The 22754-nt window shown below is 39.9% G+C and overlaps 1 protein-coding gene across 1 annotated transcript; it reads right to left on the minus strand.

Annotated features, from left to right (window-relative positions):
• Window positions 1–279: 279 nt before the first annotated feature.
• march9 (membrane-associated ring finger (C3HC4) 9) lies at window positions 280–22423 on the minus strand. The gene is made up of 4 exons (XM_017707906.2): window positions 21573–22423; window positions 8776–8931; window positions 5191–5383; window positions 280–3357 (listed from the first exon to the last, which is right to left on the minus strand). The coding sequence occupies exons 1-4, from the start codon at window positions 21918–21920 to the stop codon at window positions 3017–3019; spliced, it is 1038 nt and encodes a 345-aa protein (XP_017563395.1). The 5' UTR covers window positions 21921–22423; the 3' UTR covers window positions 280–3016.
• Window positions 22424–22754: the final 331 nt, after the last annotated feature.

The raw sequence follows: 22754 nt of genomic DNA on the forward strand, positions 1-22754 counted from the left end.
CGTCATGAATCTTCATTGCCTTCAGAGCCTTCATGAGGTTTTTTTGGGTAACACTTTGGTTCAACCTTCTACAGGAGCTTCAAGGCACAACACTGACATAAACAGACCAGAAATGTTGTAGCAAACGCTGTATGTTGTCATGAGTTGTTGTGATAAGTTATGTTCAGTAATACAAATTAAGTCCCAAAAAGTTGGGACAGTATGGGAATTTGGACTGAAAACAGAAAGCAGTGATTGTAAATCCACTTTGACCTGTATTTTAAAAAACAGTACAAAGACAAGATAGTTGATGTTTTATCTTCATCAATCAATGTCATTATTTTCTGTAAATATTTGCTCATTCTTAAATCGATGCGTGCAACACATTACAAAAAAAAGTTGTGACAGGAGCAATTTAAAACTAGAAACATTGTGAAATGTTCAAAAAACATCTTAAACAGTTGATGCAAACGTTCTTAGGTATAAAGGGAAAAATCCAGGAAAGACCTCCTCCTGTATGAGTAATACAGGTTGAGGCTCAACACTTCTCAAAAATGTTTCAGCAAAAAAATCTTAACAGTTCAAGAACATATACTGCAAGGAAGTATTTGACACTCTTCAGTGCATTAAATCGTCAAAAGATTTAAGGAACCTTGAAAAATATTTGGGTGTACAGAGCAAGAAAATCAAAAGTGAACGCATGTGACCTTTGATCCCTCAGACAGCACCCCTTTAACAACCCGCAAGCCTCTATGGTGTACATCATTGCATTGGCTTGGAAATGCTTTGACAAACCGCTGTCAATAAACACTGTCCATCACTGCATTTACTGATGCAAAGTAAGACTGCACAGCAGAAGCCATATGTCAACAGCGTCCAGATACGCTGCAGACTTCTGGACTGAGGCCCACCTGAAATGGACTGATAGTGAAAACGGGTACTGTGGTTTGACAGGCAACCTTTCAGATTTGAAACTGCTTATGGAAATAAAGGATGTTGTGTTCTCTGGGCCAAATAAGACAATGACAATCTGGTTCCTTACCAGTGTAAAGTTTAAAAGCCAAGGTCTGTTATGGTATAGGGGTGCATTAGTGCCCACTGCATGGGTAACTTGCACCATTAACACTGAAATATGTACCCACGGTTTTGGACCAATATGTGCCTTTTAGATGCCGTCTTTTTCAGGGACGTCCATGCTTAATTCAACATAACACCAAACCACATTCTGCACGTTGTACTTACAGCATGGCTGTGTGATCAGAGAGTGCGGGTGGCAGATTGGCCTGCCTGTCGGCTGTAGTAAGCATGGTGCATTATGAAGTGCAAAATATGCTAAACAAAGGCTTCATGCAGTTACACAGCTGAAGATTGTATAACTGAAGAATTGTAAAAAAAAAAATTAAAAACTGGGTCAGTTCATGTCTTCTGTTCCCAAACTTTTTTTAAGTGGTGTTAAAAGGAAAGCTGATGTAACACAGTGGTAAACATGCTCCTGTCCCAAATTTTCTGGCTCGTGCTACAGGTGTCATATTTGTGGTGAGCATATATTTACAAAAATGTATAAGGTAAAACATTAAACATTGTCTTCTTGTACTGTTTTCAGTTCAATAGAGGTCAAACTGAATTTACTGATCACTGGATCTGGAACGTTTCTGGAATTGAGTTTGTAAAGCAGTGTTATGTCACCATTGCAGTTAACTGTCATGATGTCCTAATGTTCAATGTCATGACATGGTTACATTAACACAAACGAAGTCTGTCACGGCAATTCATGACAGCATATGACATCTGCTATGGCATTTTTATGGCAAGGTTATGCCAGTGTAGCTGCTTTCAAGGAAAGCTTTCATGATTCCGGGCCCAGGTGTAAACTCTCCATAATACACTACTTTCCTTCATTTCAGAAGATAAAATAATTCAAAGCCTTGCGCACAGCGAAATCACAGCAATTACTGACAGACATTAGTAGAGAAATAGATTTCTACTCTTAACCCACAATTTCCAGTTGACTGTATGTTTTAACCATACAGGCACAATCAGTGTTTAGTGAACGGTTACATATTGGCCGGAATTACATTTTTCCCTGAAAAAAGGATAAATTTAGCATCTCATTTGTTTACAAGTAAGATATGAGCCTTGCTGAATTGACCTTGTCAAATCCACATATTTCATTATGGCTGGAAAAACTTTACTAAACATTACCAGAAAAAAGTTTTTTTTCACTGTGACACCCCATCAACAATTTGTCATTTCACGTATCTCACAAAACACCTGATGAATAGTAGTGTTTATTAAAACAAGCACCATTCTGAATAAAACAGATTCATCATGTCCACGTGTCGAGGAGGCATAAAACTTTACCCTCATGCAAAGTTCACTGTAAAATGTACAGGTATCTTTATTGCGGAGAAGATCAGATTCCTTTAAATATGAATGTACTTAACTCTCTGAATAACCCCTTTTTTACTCTTATTGCACCCTACCCTTCGTAATATTTTCATTATTATTTTTGTTAAACGTATTCATCGGTATACTGTAAAGAATTCTTTTGTTCCCTGGTTGTTCTGCCTTTATTAACTGTTTGGTTACCATTGGTTTTTCTTCCGTAAACATCACCACGACGACAGTCCTTTTTGTTTGTTTTTTTCGTTTGTTTGATTTTCATTTTTTTTTGTTTTTTTTAAAGTCAACATACGCAGTACAGCAGTTCGTTAAACCACACTCCGTTAGAAAATGAAACATAGTAAAAACCATACTGGTAGAAAACAACACCGGAGAGGGAACGAAATAAAAATGCATGTGCTAGATTGCGAAAGAGGAGTTCTCTTTGCGGTTCCTTCATCCCAAGAACCATGTAGTTCCAGTGTTTATGCATTTTAGCGTGTTCAAATTTTCCTCAGTCATTTCAAGGGGTCATTTGTCAAGAAACAAAAGCGAGAATTAATGGTAAGTCTTTTGCTCCTGCTGGGCCCTCAAAGGCTATCCCTCTAAGCTCAAAGTGGCTAGTTTGTCTCTGCAGTCCCGCTTGGGTCTGGCCTCATACGGTGGTGACCCGCATAACCACCTCGCGGTTGGTGGCCGTGCCCAGGCGTCCGTCACTGGGCCGGATCTGGCTTAGGATGTGCAGGATGGTGTAGCCGCAGTGGTGGTTGAGGATAGTCCTGAGCCTCCGCACCCGCTGGCCACTCCCCCTGCTGCTGCCGCTGGCCAAACCGTGCGTGTTGCCACGGGAACCGCGGGCCCCAGCCTTACTGCTGGAACTAATGGGGTCCCCCAGGTCCTTGGCCTTTTCATAGTTCAATACTTTCCACTGTTGGTTGACGGCCTGCCAGCGCTTAAAGATCCTGTACACTGATGAGCCCTCATGGATGATAAGGCCTAGAAGAAACATATATGTATGGATTAACGATGATAAGAATCAGTGAGTGCACAATACAGATCAGCTTACAGAATTAATTCATTTTGTGTTAAACAGGATTACTCAAACAAATGTGAAAGATTCTATATAGAAGGCTTAGCATAATCTCCTAATAGCTTGTAATACTTCACAAGTAAAATAAATCTTGTACTTTTGTTGGACTTTGCAGTGCACTGACTGTAAGTCTGATACATGGACCAAACTGTCTAATACCTACATTCACAAAATACACAGTACATACAGTACTGGGCGAAAGTCAGAGACGATCCTTTGATTTAATTTGCAAATAGCCAAAAATGGCCATTAAGTACGAGTTCTTCTTTTTTCAGTGTCAGGAAAAAAGACAGGAAATGTATTTAACAGAAAAAGCATCAGACACTAGGTCTCATGTGAAATCTAGCTCTATTTCATTTTTAAAATTTAAACCACTCTTTACTTTTGTGCACTCTGTTACCATTTTAACTCTTCTGTCCTTCCATTATTAAAAATGAATGGCTTCCCAACAAAAACTGTTCCCAAGTATTACTCTTCAACATTCACACAAAAACTACCCAAAGACACCTCAGCTGCCTTACAAATGTCTTCCTCATGTGCACCAACAATCGTTACAGTACATCTTCCTGAGGATATTACATATAAGATTAGGATAAAGTCGAAGGAAAACAAGTGGGAAAACGGTTTCACTCCTGGAAAAATTGAGGAAAAAAATGATAAAGGTTACAGAGAAAATGGAACTCAACTGACAACCACGCAATACCTGGTGGACCACCAAAACTGTACTTAAAGCTTTCATCTTTGAGAGGGAGGAGAAAATCAAGCTCCACTCTCACTTCAGATCTGAAAAAAATGCACTGGCGTTTCTGTCCATCCTTCCACTGTGAGAAGAACTCAAGGCTATGTAGCTGACAAGAAGCACTTAATGAGAAAAAGAAACTACTCTAACGTTGCACTAGAACACCAAAACTGGATTCTGAGATGTGGAGTAAAGATTTTAGAACATGGACTGATGAGTCTAAATTTGTATTTAGGATTACTTGGATCATGAGAGGGATACAGTGCAACCAATTTCTAAGACTGAACTTTGGAGACAGAGGCATGGGAAAACAAGAAAGCAAGATTTCTTCGTAAAAACAAAGAATTGTTTCCCAGTCTTTTGTTTTCTGCTTTTATTTTTTAATCTTGCTGCAAAAAAGTTGAGATGTGACATGTATTTAAAGTGCTGAATATATGAAGTTATTATATATTTATTTTATATATATATATATATATATATATATATATATATATAAGGCACTATCATATGTAGTGAGTGAATTCACTGAACTCTGTCATCTTTTCTGACTCTGCTATATGATTTAATAAGCATATACCAGTAAGAGTGTACACCATGCAAAGCGCAAGAGAATTCTGAAGGTATCTAAAGGTTCTTTACAGTAAAACCATACAATAAATAAACAGAAGAGCAAAAACAATAATAATTGGCAAGGTTGTGTTTACTATGCCTGAATTCATTACATATCTTACAGTAATTTACTAGCAGCAGAGTTGCCCATAAAGTACTGTGAATGTAACTGTAGCTGATTCACAGTCTGCTGCCAGTAAACAGTAAAGATTCATCCATTTTTATAGTGTGATGTCATCATGTCTTCTAGTTTTACAGCACATGCTGCAACAAAAAAGTTCTAATGGACACATATATGGGTAACAACCACACTAATGACAGTAAAGGTCATTAGTAACGTCAGCGTCCTTTTAGTCATAACTACACTATATCTAACGAGGCTCTACTTTACCTATGCAGACGATGTCCATGAAGCCATACATGCCATAGCAGATTTGGAAGAGCAGGTCCTGCCGCTGCCATTTGGCCGAGGGGCTTAGAGAGGACCACACAAGCCAGGAGATGCTGGCGATGAGGAAGAGTGAGCCCAGGATGATGGCCGCGATCTGGACCTTCTCGATTACAGTCAGAGAGATGGCCTGCCACTGAAATGTGAGAGCCACACAGAGGGGCAAGGTGTCAGTGCAATATGGTTTAGCCTCACTTGGCCAATGGCTGACATAGTGTGTCATGTTATGTTTCACAGAGAACAAACACGTGTTTGAGGTTTGTTTCTTTAGTTTTGCACTGGACCTATAATGCTAGTATAGTTACAGTGCTGTGAACCCATTATCATTTTGTGCATTTCTACATAAATTTGACCTAAAATTTGATCAGAGCTTCATTTAACTTATAACAACAGATAAAGAGAACCCAACAAAACAAACAATACAAAAAGTATGTAGTTTATCAATTATTTATTTGACTAAGTAATCATATATTAAATTTATTAGATGGCAAAAGTATGAGGATCTGGGTCTGTACTTTGAATAAGCCATTCCAAAATGCGAGATTTCTTCTGCTTCAACCATTCTTTGTAGACTAACTGGTGATTTTTAAGGCTGTTGTTTTTCTGTAGGACACCCCTTCTGCTGAGTTTCAGTTCACAGATGGTTGCCCTGACACACTGCTGAAGAATTTCTTGACACAATCAGGATTAATAGTTCTATCAAATGATGACAAGCTGTCCTGGTCCAACAGCAGCAAAATAGCCCCACACAATGATACTGCCACCACCTTGTTTGCCTGATTGTCATGAACACTGACATTAGCCAGTGTAAGAGAAGCTTGCAGATCCTTAATAGCTATCCTGGAGTTCTTTGTGATCTCCCAGAATGTTCTAGGAATGTTTGAGTCATTTTTGTTGGATGGCCACTTAAGGGAAGGGTAAAACAGTGTTAAATTATCTCCATTTTCTCCTGTCAGCTGATGAAGTCCAAACTTGTCAGAAATAGTTTTAGAACCTCTTCCAGCCTAAAGAGCTTTTGCAAATAATCAAGCAGCACTGTAACATGTAAAAGAAGCATTACCAATCAGCATAGTGCAGACTGTATGCTTAAATCATCACACACTTGCCTCAAACTATGTGGAGTTCAGTAACTAAAACAGACTTGTGTTTGCTGTTTCTGACACTGTATGACAGATTGTTATTTGTAAAATGTTAGTTTACAGTCCCTTAAATGCTTAATTTAAGCGCAATCTACATAAATTACAAGCCCAGCTGGGTAAGTGTGAGGTACAGACTCTAAGGTACTGCGCAATCCTTTGGGTAAAAATATAACAGAAAAACATTGTACACAAATGAAATACACAAATGTACTTTTTGCTGTCATTTTACACCATACAACTTGTACTTGGAGGTGTTTCCAATTTACTTTCCTGCATAAACGTGTGAAATACATTGTATCTTTGTACTTGCCACCTTGTTACTCCAAATAATTATGAGATATATTATTATGTCCTTTATCAGCTGAATATGAAGAACCTTATACCCATTTCATACCCTTATACCAAGTCCAGTACAGTGACCGCAATACTGCTGCTGCCTGTTCCAGCCAGCGGCCGATCTCACGATCTTCCCATCACTCGTGAACAAGACCCCGAGATACTTAAACTCCTCCACCTTGGGCAAGTCCTTTCCCCTTACCTGGAGTGGGCATTCCATCTTTTTCCGGGCTAAGACCATGGACTCAGACTTCGAGGTGCTGATCCGCATAACAACCGCTTCACACTCCGCTGCAAACCATTCCAGTGAGCGCTGTAGGCATCCATGTGATCCAGCCAAAAGAACAAAAGAACACCCTGTCCATGAAGATCACAAACAAGAGCGGAGACAGGGCACAACCCTGGCGGAGTCCAACGCTACCACTGAAAGGGACGGTCTTGGTACCTACCATCATTTTTCCCAAATACCCACACAGCATTGCAGAGTTTGTACCTCACACTTACTCAGCTAATATCTAGAACATGTTGGGCATCTCAGTGTTACCCCTCATGTTCCTCACACCAAGCAGCTTAATATATACACCTTAGGGGACTGTAAAAGAAGGCAGAGATGGCAAGCGCTTCAATCACCAACACTGCTTGACTGACTACTGCGTCAATTGGAACAGTGACTAAACTAACATCTACCTTTAGATCTTTAGGAAAGACATTAGTTAATAAGGCTAGAAATTTTAGTGGAAAGCACACATTCAGTGACCGTGATCTTCATGCTTTAGTGCGATATGTAAAGAGAAACCAAAAGAGCAGCTGTACCTCAGGTGACTGAGAATGTCAATGCAGAACATGAGATCAGCGAGAGCAGAACGTCCACTACTTAGAGAGGGATAGTATAGTAGGGCTGCAGCGCATAAACCCTTCATTATAAACACAAATGCACATTTGAAGGCTGTGGTGTAAAAGCATCAGCAATGGTCTACAGAGATGTGGAAACAAGTGATCTGATCAGATGAGTCACCCTCGCTGTATTCTCTACAAGTGGCGGAGTGCATGTTGGGAGTGGTCTCTTCCAGGATACCAATCCACAGGAGGGGTCACTGATTGGTTTGATGAGTATAAAAAGGACGTAAATCATATTCTATGGTCCTCACAATCACCAAATCACAACCCAACTAAACATCTGTGGAAGACTTTGGACCAACATAGGCTGCGCTTCCCAACACCAACATCAAAACATTAAGGGAATATCTTAAGGGAATATCTTTTGGAAGAGGGCTACAGTGCAGTTACAGTTGTAGACTCCATGCCAAGGTACTTTGAAGTTGTTCTGGAAGCTTGTGGTGGCAGCTTCCTTATATTGTTTTATTCCTATCATTTGTCACCCGTCAGTATATATATTTTTTGGGGAAAAATGCAAAAATTTCAAATTTTGCCAAACTATACCTGCAGATAAAAGTCATATTTCAATGCATAGTTTTAAAAAAGCCTGACATATAATTTGACGGTTGTATTATAATGTAGGATGTGACTAAATATCATCATATTAAAAGTATAACTACCCATATTTTACAGCTAAAACCATCATTTGGTTACAATCATCATTACTATTTAATATTATGACTGAATATAATGGCAGGCTATATTCATGTGCTGGCAGACTCTTTCTACATAAGAAGTTAAATTCAGCTCATAGTATTAATGCTGGAAGTTGAGCGTGACCCTAATGCTTAATAATGAATCATGTTGTCCTAATTGCTGGACTTGTGGGTAGTCACTGGCCTGTTTCCAATCCAAAGAAAAATGAGCCCTTACTCACTTCCCCTCTGCCTTTGACTCAGCAAATCCATGATGCATAAATGCTTATGATAAGAAAGCGAGAAAGCTCAAAGAAATATGCCTGAATATTAGTCATAAACGCATGTCATTATCTGGAAATAGCAGAACATCCTTTACAAATGAAAACCACACAAAATGGATTTCCTAAGCAGAACCAGCAGCTAGGGGAAATAAAAGTGGGTCTTGTTTTTCCTGAACTTGAGCCAGACTGTTCACTTACTTGCAGTGGGTTTTTGGTGCTGATAGCCAGCACTTGGTATTTGAAGTAGCAGAGTTCACAGCTCCAAGAGCCTCTCTCGCTGATCCAGCGAATCAGGCAGGGCTGATGAGTGCAGCGCACTGAGCCGTCGCAGCGACATGGGCTCAACAGCTCCCCCTGTTGGACAAAGGACATGGTCAAACACAAAAGCAAACTGAGTTATTTCATTGGGCTAAAAGCTCCTTTTATCACATCTGCTGTGTTACACAGATTAACAAACTCGAATGAACATTCTTTGGCCTTTAATTTGCAGTTATGCAGTTAGTTACTATTGTTCAGCAAATGTACAATTACAAATATAGCAAGATTTACAATACTGCAAATATAATAAAGCCACCAGAGGACGTTGGACATTACAGTGACTTTACCGCAGTTAAGGGGTATACTCTGCAAAACAGAAGCAGAATGTGAGGTCACTAACATTAGCTAGCATCTTTAGTGTTTTAGCCATCATCTCATTGTTGGTCACATATACTATATTATGTAGCAGGGGTGTCACAATCTGGACCTGGGGGCTATAGCCTGCAAATACTAGTGTTATCTATTGCACAAGTAATGTACACAGAAGTTGTACCTCTTTGTCTGTGTCAGGAGGTACTTTACATATTGTTGCCATATGGCAACAGAGTGGGAGAATAGAACTGTAAGACATATATTTATTATTCAGATATAAAAGACTTAACAAAATTTGCATGTGTGTTACATTAGATTCGGAGGGTGTCTAATAGCAGTGTGTTCAATTACCTCAACCGAATGCATTTCAGACTGCAGTTCAATTGTTGTATGCAGTCTTGCAGGGCCATACATGATCTCGTAACAAGAACAGCAAAATATGCCACCAACAAGTCATATGCTCTCTCTAAACCCCACCTCCAAATAACTCCAGTCCTGCTCTTTTAACATAAATTACAACTGATAATGCAAGCAAAACAAGCTAGCTGGCAAAAATGTTTTTTATCTAGCAGAACTGTGTTCCCGTTGCAAGAGGTAATGTTTATTTTTACAGCACGTAAGGTGTCTTAATGCTTAATTGGAGTTTTCAGGCGGGATTTTTCAGCCACGTTATGTTACATCCATGGGCTACCGACCGGTTTGTTGTCCATCATACATTATTGATGAGTGCACCATCGCCCCCTACTTAAAGTCCCACCTTCACAAGGTGTTGAACTGGTGTAGAAAGTTCACATTCTAATAAGTCTACATTCCCACCCACACTGAGCCCAAAATTCCTCATGTTCTGTCCACATGTTCGTGTTATGAGATCACATCATTTCTCGCAAAACTAGCTGTTGTCACATGGCGACAATATATCTCATCATTTTATATAAAACCCATAACATCTAAACTGTTTTCATTCATGGAAAAGATCTGAAACCTCTTACAGATATTGTTGAAAAAGATCTTAAACTTATTGCATAAGAACATTTATTTACACACACTTCGAGAGGGTTTCAATTGTCTAGCCTCGCCATGTGATGTGAGTGAGAAAAAAGAAGTAAAGACTGCAACAGGAAGGCAAGTAATAAAGGAAGGCAACAGGAAGGCAGAAAAAAGCATACCATCATACTCAAAAAGCCTCCAGTTTCCCAAAGGAAAAGGGGAAAAAATGTTTACATTGTAGTAAACAAATAATAACCAAATAAATAAATGCTGCCATTTGGCAACGGGTTACTGGTTTTCGGCCTCAAAATTCCATATCAGTGCATTTTAATTTGTACTTGTATTTGTACTTAAACAGTCAGAGGTGGTAAAATGTTCAAAAGCTACTGCCTTGGTTGAGTAAAAGAATGCTTAAAGATTTTTAGAGCAAACACTAATTTAAAGCCACATCCCAACCATAAATATTACAAATGAAATGGCAAAACTGGTCTCAGGTCAGCTTTTAATGCAGCATATACTTCCACAGTGTTGTGCTGTCAAGCCTTTCAGCCTGGCTTTTAAAGTGTAAGATTGTGATTTCTTGCATTAGCCCGCGGCTAAAGCACATCTGTTCCGTTCAGACTCAGCCAAGTGTGAGCCCAGCTATGCACACTTAGCAGCAGGACTCAGGTATGTGAGCATCAACCAGTAGCTTCACAACTTCACACCCAGCTGCGTTCGCTGCTGGCGCTGAGCTTCTGAAGCATCAGTTAACAGATGTTAAAGAAAGAGTTCATATGATTTCCCTCTACAGCGATGGAGTCATCAGCCAAAAGGTTTTCCTGTTGGGTTTTCTGATGGAGTTATGAGGCTAATGTAGCTAACAGGCAAGCTTTAGCCTCAGTAATTAGCACTGAGTAAAGTCTCAAAGTCTTACACTTTCCTCAAACCATACGGAACTGTTAAGCATTCTGAAACAGACTTACTCTTACATGGTTTCTGGAACTGAATGACGCACTATCTATAAAAATGGACAAAAGTATGCCTAAAAATTGAAAGTGCATAGCTAAAAACAGCAGTAGCCAACTTGAAGCCTGAAATTTCTCTATAATTTTGTTCATTTTCATAGACAACTTTATGACCTAAGGTGTCAGAAAACACTCTAAGCAAGTCTGTTCAAGAATACTTTACAAATTCACAAGATTTGAGGCACATGTGTGATGAATTAGGCATATAGGTAGGACAATGCTAATATAGGACAAAATCTACAGAAGCAGACCTCGTAAACAACGCATGTCTTGGGGGAAAAAACTGCTAATTTGCCCGTAAATTTGGTAGTACTTCAGACAAAAGACAGCATCATAGTTTTAGGAAGTTTGTATGCTTTCTTTGATTTAAAGCAGCGTCCTACATTCCTCTCCTCTTGGGGACTCTGTGACCTTTCGGAGTAGCTACCAGGCGAGCCAGAAGACGTGGCTCAGAGTCGACAGAGCAGCTGGACTTACGTAAATGAGACATTACTCATGCAAGCATTCACTGGGAGCGGTAAATCAATGTACGTTCGCAGCATGGCGACCCCCGTTGATGCACGACCATAACCCGCAGGCCAGCGGCCTTTTGCAGGAGGCCAAGCCAAGCAAAGAACATACAGGTTAATGAGAGGTGAGCAAGCCTAGCCTCCGCACTTCAGTCAGGCAAGCAATCGATACAGGCCTCTAAAACACCTGCAGGAAGACAGACAAGCTGCGCCTCCAGCACAGAATCATTCGGCACATTGTACTGGTAAAGGTATTCACAGAGTGCTTATTTAATGTGGTCCAAGTGTTCAGACATGCATCCAGTTCAATTTGCAAAGAATCGTGACCACTGTGAATATAGAGAGGCACTGTTGTCTCATCCTCTATCATGAACCACAGTAAAGATTAGAAGAATAATTTAGTGAAAAATGAGTTGTAATGCAGCTTTCATCTAGAGGAAAATTCAAAACACAAATAGATGTTTTTGCCTCTGAGCCAATTCAGAGCACTCAGCAGGTAGTTTTATTGAACACACTGCACTGCTTCTCTTTATGGGTATATCATTCATATATGAACTACATACATGAAAGCTTCTGAGATTTCTCTAGTGTCTCTGCACAGACTGCGTTTAAACAGCAGTAGGAATTGATCAATACTGTTCAATGCTTTCAATCCATTTCCCTTTGGAAACATTTTTTGCTGCGTGCAGGCAAATTTCACATTTTCAGGGATGGATTCCTGATTGGGCCACTGAGGCCAGTATCCAGGGACCTCTGAGTGAAAGGGGCCTTGGTGGGCCTTAGACTAAATATTAGATGAACAAATAGCTGTTGAATACATACAGAAGACTAAATGAAAGAAACAATATGAAAGAAATGTTATCTTTTCTAAGGCACCTCACGTTTTATATTATTTTTGACTCATAGGACATTGTTATTGTTATTCAAATTGCTTGTTAGTATTTACCCTTCCATGTGTGTTGGACTCTTTCTGTTTTTGCATTACGACTCTGTTTGCCATGAAAGTAAAAGAGAAATCTTGATTCAGTCTAGGGGTGGGCAGTATGACAATATTGAATCATTATCGTGTTAAGTTATAAACAGGATAAATTATGTCATAATACGCTTTTCTGTGCATATCGTGGATTGTGGCCTGTTTAACTGGATTTAGTGTAGTTTGTAAAATTATTGTAATTGTAGGTTTATTATTATTATTATTATTATAGCATTTTTTTATATGTGGCAATTTTTAACATGTTTCAAATGATTGTCAGAAAAACTAAATATTGCGATACATGCTTTGGTCGTGAAAACATCTTGAAGTGATATAATATTTTGTCATATTGCCCACCTATAATTCAATCTTATATAAAAAACTTACACCAAAATTATTTCAATGTGGATAAAATAGGATATTGCACATTAATGAAGATCATTTTATTTTTAAAACAATAAATAATAACCAATTTTCTAGTGTCATGCAAAGTGGCTAAAAGGACAAATGCAAAATATTGATTAATCTGACTTTTCCTGCAATTTTTTATGTATTTTTATTATTATTTACTTATTCACTGAACTATTGGAGAGGGGACCTCCAAAGACTTCTGTTTTATATGCTGAATTTATTACATGGGAAAATAAATACACAATAAAAGTAGTAACTGTCTTCAAAATATCTTTATGAAGAAGACAATGGATTAATCAAATGACAGAAATGACTTGTCAGATGAGGAAGACAACATGATAATAGCTGATGTTAGCAAGGTATCAGCTTGACTATCTACATACTTTACCTCAGTTTCTCTGATGTTGATTTTGTCCTGAATCAAAACAGATTGGCTGTTTTTCTTTTATTATTTCTTTATGACAACACTTGTGTTGACTTAGTTGTATTTATTAGCCTATAAATCAGTGTCTAGGCTAGCAGTCACAATTGGTTAACAGTTGGGATTCTCTGTGGCTGTACAATGTATTTGTGTGAAAACACGAAAACAGTCTAAAGTCGCGAATTCTGTCAAACTGATTATGCAGAGAGATATAGTATTATGCTACAGAATACTGCATAACACAATAAATTATCAAAAATTATTAAATTCAAATTATTTAAAAAAAAAAAAAACAGTCAGCATGCACACATAAAACCAAAAATCTTCAAATGGCTGCAAAGTCAGACAAGATAATAGGTGGAAATTACCAGAACATTCCTTCAGGATTTTAAACGCATCTTTCAGCCTACCAGTGCATATGAAAGGCCTCCTTGTGTGCATACAGCGCACAATGAGAAAACAACTGCAGCCAAAAAGGCTTATTGATCCCACTCTTTCATAGTCATGTCATCATAAAACACTATGCTGACTCTAACACGAAGCGAGCAGGAGCAGAGCTACATAACACAGCATGCATTTCACATTCTAGTGCTTACATTCAGAAAGATGTCAACAAATGCATTGACTGCACTTGATGTAAATGCTAACGCATGAAAAAATGCATGATCTGAAAACATGCAGGGGTGGGGAGTTAGAGGGGCAAAGGATGGCAAAATCAATGCAAGCTTTTGATGGAGATCGCAAGCCAAAGAAAAGGCCAATGGGTGTAGAGCATATGGTAGGGTGCCATACAAAATCTCAGAAGCACAAAGGAGAGAAAGCAATCTGTGGGCATTAATGGAATTGATCTGTTAACCATGCAACACTGTGTTAAACGCACTAAACACGAGGGAATTAGAGGTGTGATAAGAATGTGGAATGCCTAAACCTTGATAATCACCATTGATTTTCAGGCGGAACTACAGATTTATTTGTGTTCATCTCTGCCTAGACCCATAAAGACAAAACATTCGGAAGAAAGGAACCCGCAATGAAATCGTACCATGATAAAAAACAACTGTTAATATCCCATCACACTCTTTGTTATGACAAAGCGTAGGGGACCGAGCTGCATGATATATTGTTTGTAAACTGGTCTCGATACTGGATCTTGCAACAGGCTGCAATATGTAAATAAGCCCTCTAACCAATCCCTATCTGTTTTTACTGCATGCTTCAAGCTTCCTGACCTTCCTGTGTTTTAATTAATCATATATAAATCATTCACCTATTCATGTTATTATGGATGGTATGACAAACGAATGGCTTGAATAGTGTGAATATTCTAGTATTCGTTTGTTGTAGTTTTATCTAGTTTTATCTTTTCTATGCGGCAAAGATTTTAGCTTAAAATAAATTTCATCAGCGAAGGCCTTTAGAGAGAACAATTATTATTCAAATATGGGAGATACTAAAGCTACACTATGTATGTTTTGGGGATTTGGCGACCTCAGTGGCGGAAACGTGTAATTGCACGCAACATGTGGAACAACATTTTGTAATGTCAGTTGTGCTTTGGCCCCCTCCCCAAGCGGATGAGTCTGATGATTGCGAGTGCAGTGAAAGAGTATTCAAAGAGAACTTACTCAAAACTGCAGGTGATGTTAAAAAGTAAAAATGTCTAACATGGCCTGAAAACTCTGACCAAACACCTCACAGCAGCGCATATTGTATCACGTTTTTTGAGTCAGTAATGATATTTTTCTCAGGTTTAAAAAAAACCTAAACAGTGCAACTAAAAAATCATTGATCGCTGGTTCAGTTGGTTTAGTTTATAGGTTAAATTACTCAAAATAGGACAGTGTTGTTAATAATGTAGGCTGCGAGGAAAACTTGCAGCTTTTATGATTTGAAAATTACACTCTTTCAAAATGCAATCTCCAAATGAAAGTAATTCAATTCCAGTTTATGCTTCATATACACGCAATAGATTTGTGTTTCAATGAATGTAAAGCTGGTGTGATTAAAATCGAAGCGTATCTGTTCTGTTACACAGACAACTGAAAATGGTACAAATATTACCATATATGTTTAGGGATAAATTTGAGGATAGGTATTCAATCAGTATCAAAATCTGCAAAATGCTGTCAGGCCAGCCCTAATCATGACACTTTAAGACAAAGCATGCATCATGATTTTTTATTTTTCTGAGGTTTGATAAGTTAGAATGATTTTTTTACAGTAATAAATTACTCAGCTGCACTAAATCCAATTAAACAAGTCTAATTTTGCTGTCCTTTGAAATGAAACATGCAGTTAGTCAGTGGTAAGTACTTAAGATTTCCACAATCTGCTCAGAAAATCATATTATTACATAATTGCCACGCCTACATGTAATCAAAAAAGCACATTTTTACTCAAAATAATGCAGGCCAGTCTTTAACAAAGTGCTACTGACTCACCAATGCATGTTTAGTACATTGCATCGTTTGATGCAATCACAATAATACTATTTCGTTTAGTATACTGTACAGCTCTAGTAGAGGACCTCTACTCCTGTTCCCAAGGGTGACGCAGTCTCGTCAGTTAGCCTACGTTTTTTTTTTTGCCGTATTCTGATAAACAGTCTGTTGTTTACAAGTGCGCTGATTCATCCTCTCCTGTTATGTTTGCTCTTTGTGTTGTTCTTGTTCTACCTGCACGCCTTGGTTGTATTCGAGCATGCAGGTCAGATTTTGTTTTTCCAAATTGTGTGAGTAACCACTGCCAGATATCAGAGAAAACAGCTCTTGTGGCTGAGCAAAATGGCCTACGCCATCCACGCACGGCCAAAAAAAATCAACAAAAGTGGCCATTTCGTTTAAAGAGAGGTTGACAGGGCTATCATATACACAACTTTATCTTCAGAAGATATGATGAGAATGTTCTGAGTGTTTAAAAATATACTTGTGATTACTAGTGAAGAACTGGTTAAAAACATCTAGTCTGAAAAAGAAAAGAAAGGAAAGGAACACATTGTACTAGCAGCCCTTTCAAAACAGAAGCCTTCCCTCTCATGAGCTCTCCAATCTCAGTTTATCACAACATCTTGCATAGCACACCTTTAAGGCTAATTCAGCCAGCACTGATATCCCATTTAATGCAGAACATCAAAATGAATCAGTGCTACTGATCTTCTGCTTATCTTTTATGGGCCTTGACAGATCTGACAGTCAGCTAATGAGGATTGATATTCCACACCTCCCCATTCACTGGTTAACCATGTTTGTAGATATTATTGTCCATAAAGGAGGGATGTTGCTTGTACCTGTGACTTATCTGGATAATTCAATAACAGTGCAGCAGTGATCAGAGATGGAGATTATAGAACCAGGACCTTCTATATAAAGCTTTAGAGTCGAGGACATCTGATGGTTGAACAGACCGTGTTGTTGTAATGTTGTTTTATTGATAAGGAGTTATTATGTATTCTTATTTCTTTTTCTGTCTAATACTGTAGAAGCGTCTCTACTATAGCCTATTTAACTGTTGTCTACATCACACTGACATAACCATGCCATAAACAGGTCATGGAAGAGGGCATATGCCGTCAGAGCAGATTTTGGTGTAGATTCTAGTTGGTCCAGAGGGAACCCTCAGAGCCTTCTAGGCCTTCAGAGAACGAAAAAATTAATATCTGTAATTTTCAGTTCAATTTCATTCAGTAGAATCATGCTTGTATTAAATTTAGCAATTATTACAGTACCATATTTGTTTCATTCTAAAGTTTTGGATGGAAACAAAAGACTTAAATTCTTCAAACAACAAGTGGAAAATTGGCCATTCAGGAATTGTTTTACTCCATGGTATCTAGGTAGATATAGCAAGGCGAGGTCTCCTATTGGTGAGGACTTCAAGCCCTGAAGAGGAGTCCTAACAAATACCATCAGCATAGTTAGAAAGTGACAGAGGAATCAACCAATTGCAGCTCTATGCCTCTACTGAGTCAATGTGAAACTGCTACAAGGTAAAATATATGATAATATGTCTGTCACAAGATTTAATTAAAACGGAATGTCTTTTAGAAACTTCAAATATCTGTGTTTAACCCTTTAAAACCCCAAACTTATTACATATTAAGGCTTATTTTTCAGTAAATACATGGACTATAATGCAAACTGGCTGAGTTATTTTTAGGTTACAGAAGTGTAGTAAAACTTTGACCTCCCTGTCAGTATTGGCCAATACTAGAACGGCCTTTTTCAAATTTTGCATCCCATCTTTAACCCTGCCAAAATTTCATTCTGGTGCCTAAATGCACAAGAATGTATCTGCTGCACTGTTTAAAGTGGAACGGAAAATTCCAATAAGAAGCCAATAAGAAGCGAACTCAGAAAATGTTCACGTGAATCGACATTAGCTTAACGTTAATGAACCCCCTAGAGACGCTAGCAGAAGTTAACATTATCGTTGAGGTGGGTTTTTCACAGAGTTTTGAGCTCCAATAGTCACAGTTTGCCACTGGTCTTTATGACAGCAAGCGTTATGACAAATGTCATACAATTAAAAATCATGGTAACTGTTTTCTTACTGAACATAATCTGTCATGACAACACGATGTCCATCACATGTTTACGGCAGGGCTAAGTCAATGTTACATCACAGGGTTTAAGTGCAAATTTCATTTGCTTTGAGATGACAACTACAAAATAATCAAAAATATTGTGGATACAACATCAACACCTTTTGAAATTAGCTGAGGTCCATAGCTAACCTGCAGTGGCTTAAGCTTCGCAGCCTTTGCTGCATCTGTGCAACCCACATTCAGTAGATGTGAATGCAACAGTCTTGATTCCATCCAGTCAGTTCTCTTAGTGGAAATGAATGGAGTAAATCTGACGGGACATACGAAAAAACTTTTTACTAGACTTTTACTAGAATCCAACCTATAGTTGACCTTTGGACTAAAACTGAATTGACCTGAATTGAACACAAAAGTCTTAGCAGATTTTGCTACACTGGACAAGCTTTACAATTTCCTGTTTGACCTAATGAGAAATTGTACAGCGCAACTCAGTTCTGTCAAAGTGATTCAAACTGATTTGCCATGTTTGTTTAGAGTCGTTACCTAATGTTTCTGATTTAAAATGCTACTCCCAAATGTGACGCAACCGTCTCTACTACTGGATGATTGAGAGTTTGATCCATGTTGATGCCACAGCCATCCACGGCTGTGAGTGCATGACAGTATAATCTGCCTCATTTTTTCTGGGTGGGATGGCCCTCCCATCACCCTGCATCACTCAGCGTAATGTTGGATACACAAACATAACAGAATCAGCAGTTAATGTTCTCTGTCCAACTGTCAAATGTTTAACTTTCCAATATGAGTTGAGCTGTCCAATGACATCTCTGTCCAAGCACTGGCCTTCCAGTTTGGTAGAATTATGTAATACAAGGAGACCTAGCTAGGGGGTGGGAATTGGCCACAACTAAATTAGAGAGAAAATTGTACATATTGTATGCATATATATATATATATATATATATATATATACACATACATACACACATATATATATATACACATATATACATTAGTACACACACACACACAGCATTATGGAGAAATATAACAATTACGAGTTTATAATCGCAGTAAAATGAATTAAATGCAGTCATGTAAGTGCATGTGAAGTCATTAGGGGTACAACAAATACATCAAATATTGGTTTGAAATATCAGTCCAATCTATCTGTCCAAGGCCAATATATTAGTTTTATACAAATTTCTGCTGACATTGATATTATGTGAGTGTCATCATGCATCCCTAGTTGTTGTTAATTAGCCCAGTTTCCCCACAGCATCTTTGTGTTTTTTGATCACCTGAACTGGTAGAGTGTTCAGTGTGATGCTCGCTCTACTACAGAAGAACTGTCTTTGTGCTAAGATACTTTGGAGAAACGCAGGCCTGACTGTGAATGCCAGTGACATAGAATTTGTGACCATGCCAATGTTAGCTTGATTACATGACAAACACTACACTCATGGCATCCTAACAGTGGCCACACATATAAAATAAATATAATCTGAAATTAATAAAACTAATATTTTGATACAGATGTGTACCATTTGTCATTTACTTAAATTATATATTTGCCTGTTTACTCTTATTGTTCAATCTTGAAACTATAATAATACGTATTGTGGGGAATAGAGAGGTCAAGTGGAGGACTGAAAACCAAGGCTATGGATACAAAGAATACAATAGATTCTTTATAGATGCTGTTTCTTTTAACTTTGGTTCTTTGACCAGTGATCGGCAATACCAGTGTATATTAGGAATTACAAAGCCTGCCCAAAAAAACTAAAAAGATGGTCATATGGCCACACTGTCTTGCCCCTGACATCTAGTGTCCTGGACTTAATGAGTAGGCATATATGTTTAATGACCAACCCATTATGCTCAAAAGCCTCATTAACAGCGTGTGAATTTTGGAGGGATTTATGACAGGTCAATGAGATAAAACTGTGACCAAGGCCATTTTTAATGCTTTTCATTGTTGGCTTAAGAGATCATCTGCTCTTCAACAGCAACATACAAGAAGTAAAACCTTCAGCAACAACCTGCATGTAAACGTATGCACTTAAATAGGTTTCTCAACTTTCTCAAATTTAGCGTAAAACAATGTCTCGGGTATCAAGCAACATATTTAGAACCAATTACTATAATAACTCTATGAGAGGGAGCTTTTAGCAGCATTAAATTGTGCAGACGTCTGGTTTCTATCACCACCATTGTGAACAATTCAGCCTTGGTAACCTCCTCTAGAACAAAGCATTTCACATCAAACCACACTGAATGGATCTGTTTACATCTTAACAAATTCATCATTCAGAAATTCTTTAAGTTGTAAACAAAAAAACAAGGCAACAGAAAAGGCTCTTTCCTCCTCACATCATTTCAGCTCTACTGTACATGACAGATTCTGACATACATGGAGATGGACAGGTTAACTGACAGGGTTTTGGAAGTGGTCAGATAGGCCAACACTTCATGAATGGACAGCCTTCCTGGAGCTGGACCAAAAGTCTGTAGGCACTACTATGGCCCTCAGACGGGTCTGTAGATCTACTCTACTCATCAGTATGTCTGAAGAGACAATGGCACTGTTTGTAAAGATGCCCTCAGATATGCCAGAGGGTGGGTCTGCAAAGTTATCCGAAGGCCAGAGCAGACTCTACAGTGGTGGTGGTCACCAATGCTGCTCTCGGAGATCTACCCTCCTTCCTAGCTCCTAGCCTAATTGACCCCACCTGGTCCAGCTTATTATATGCTTCAGAAGTCCTTCATTAGGTGAATGGGGTGAAGGTGAATCGTGCAAAAGGCAAATCTTTAGAAATCTCCACTGCTCTCTAGTAATGAGAGGGCAGCAGTAGAACTGAGATACGTTATATGTCCAAAAGTTTGTAGACACTGCTCATCCAGCAGGTTCTGAAATCAAGGATAATGACATCCTGCTTTGCTGCTCTTCTGCAAAGAATCTACATTAGATGTTGGAACTTTGCTGTGAGGATCTGATTGCATTTAGCCATAAAAGCATAATGAGGTCAGGTACTGATGTTGGATGATGAGCTGTGGATCGCTCCAGCTCATCCCAAAGGTATCGGATGGAGCTCCATCAGTCCCGAAAACCCAGTCCCACTGCTCCACAGCCCAAAGCTGGGTGACTTTATACCCCTCTATCCATGGCTTAGCGCTGGCCATGGTGACCTGTGTGGCTACGGTGCGTCCCGTTTTTTTTTTTTTTGCACTGCTTTTCTATGAAGCTGTGATTGCACAAGTGAACACCTGAGTCAGCAATAGGTGCACCTCTCCTTAAAGTAGCTGAATTCCCCAATTACAAGGGTTGTCTGGGTACTTTCGGACACTTAGGGCATTTGGCCAGCTCCCAACATTCTGCCCACAATCGCTGGACTGGACTGGACTGTCTGTCTGACTCACAACGCGAAGCAGCAGGCCATTATTTCCAACCCAAGGCATTCCAATAACAACCCCACCACCCCCGTCCCCTCCAGTCTCCCCCGCGCGTGCTCACCTGCTCGGGCCCCTGGAAGCAGATCCTGCACTGGGGCGTGCGCGCTCCGCTGGCCGTGCTGCTGCTGAGGGACACCGTGTCCGGCCCCGCGGGCAGCCGCGCCTCTTTCTCCTCGAAGGCGAGGCTCCTGGGCCGCGGCTCGCTCCCGTAGTACTCCTCCGCGTCGTCGTGGTGGTCCCGCGCGGCGCAGCGGATGAAGGCGGGACACCCGCAGCCCCCCCCTACCACACCCACCCCCACGCCGCCCCTCATGGGCTGCGCTCGCGCCTCGGCCTGGCGGGAACCGGATCGCATGAACAGCAGCACCTTGAGTTCATCGAAGAACATGCGGAGCCGGTTCTTAAACATGGTTCTCTACATGCGGGGGCGGAGGGGAACCGAGGAAGGAGCGGAGCGAAGGACAGGACGCCGCTGCTGTTTATTACTGTCGCTGTCCTGTTGTTGATCACACACCTGCTGTTGTTGATTATTACTAATTATAACGTAGTTCTATCATCAATATTGCTGTATATCGGCGATGCCTCCGCGTTTGCTGTGATAAGTGTTGATGGCTTGTTCTCTTAGGCCTGTTTCTGTGGTGTTATTATACTGCCTGCTGTCCTGTTGGCGGTGTTATTGTTGGCGGTGCTCTCCTCCAGGCCTGATATCTCTATTATTTCTGGGTTATTAATGGTGTTATTAGTGGCGATAGTGTGGAGTTTCTCCCTCTTGCTCGCCTATCCAGTTCTAGCGGTCAGCCTGCGTCTCGCGCGGAGCCCTGATCCCAGTCAGGTTTCAGTAAATGTTCGCTGCTCTGTCTGACGGTATGTGCGTGCGTTAGTGCAGATGAGCGACCACCCCCCACCCCCCCGCCTCGGCCTCCTCTTTTAAACCCACCCCCCCACTTTAGTCCGTCCAGCAGCAGCAGCAGCGTTTTCTGTTTCTCCTGTTAGGTGCTCGCGCTGTAAACAGGCGTCGGCGCGTGCATCGCCCCGGGTCTCTGTCTTTCTGTTTTTAGCCTAGAAGGGGAGATCAAAAGCACCTCCAGCTCTCCGCGAGCCCGCGCGCGCAGGACGCCTCAGAGCAGCATCCCCCCAGCGCCATGGCTGAGGCTCGATCCCAGCCGCGCACACTCCGCTCTCATTGTTCAGCATCGCAGTCCCTCTCTCCTCCTCTCCTCCTCTCCCCCTCTCCTCCTCTCCT

The sequence above is a fragment of the Pygocentrus nattereri genome, chromosome 9 (assembly GCF_015220715.1).
Source record: "Pygocentrus nattereri isolate fPygNat1 chromosome 9, fPygNat1.pri, whole genome shotgun sequence".
Classification (NCBI taxonomy): Eukaryota; Metazoa; Chordata; class Actinopteri; order Characiformes; family Serrasalmidae; genus Pygocentrus; species Pygocentrus nattereri.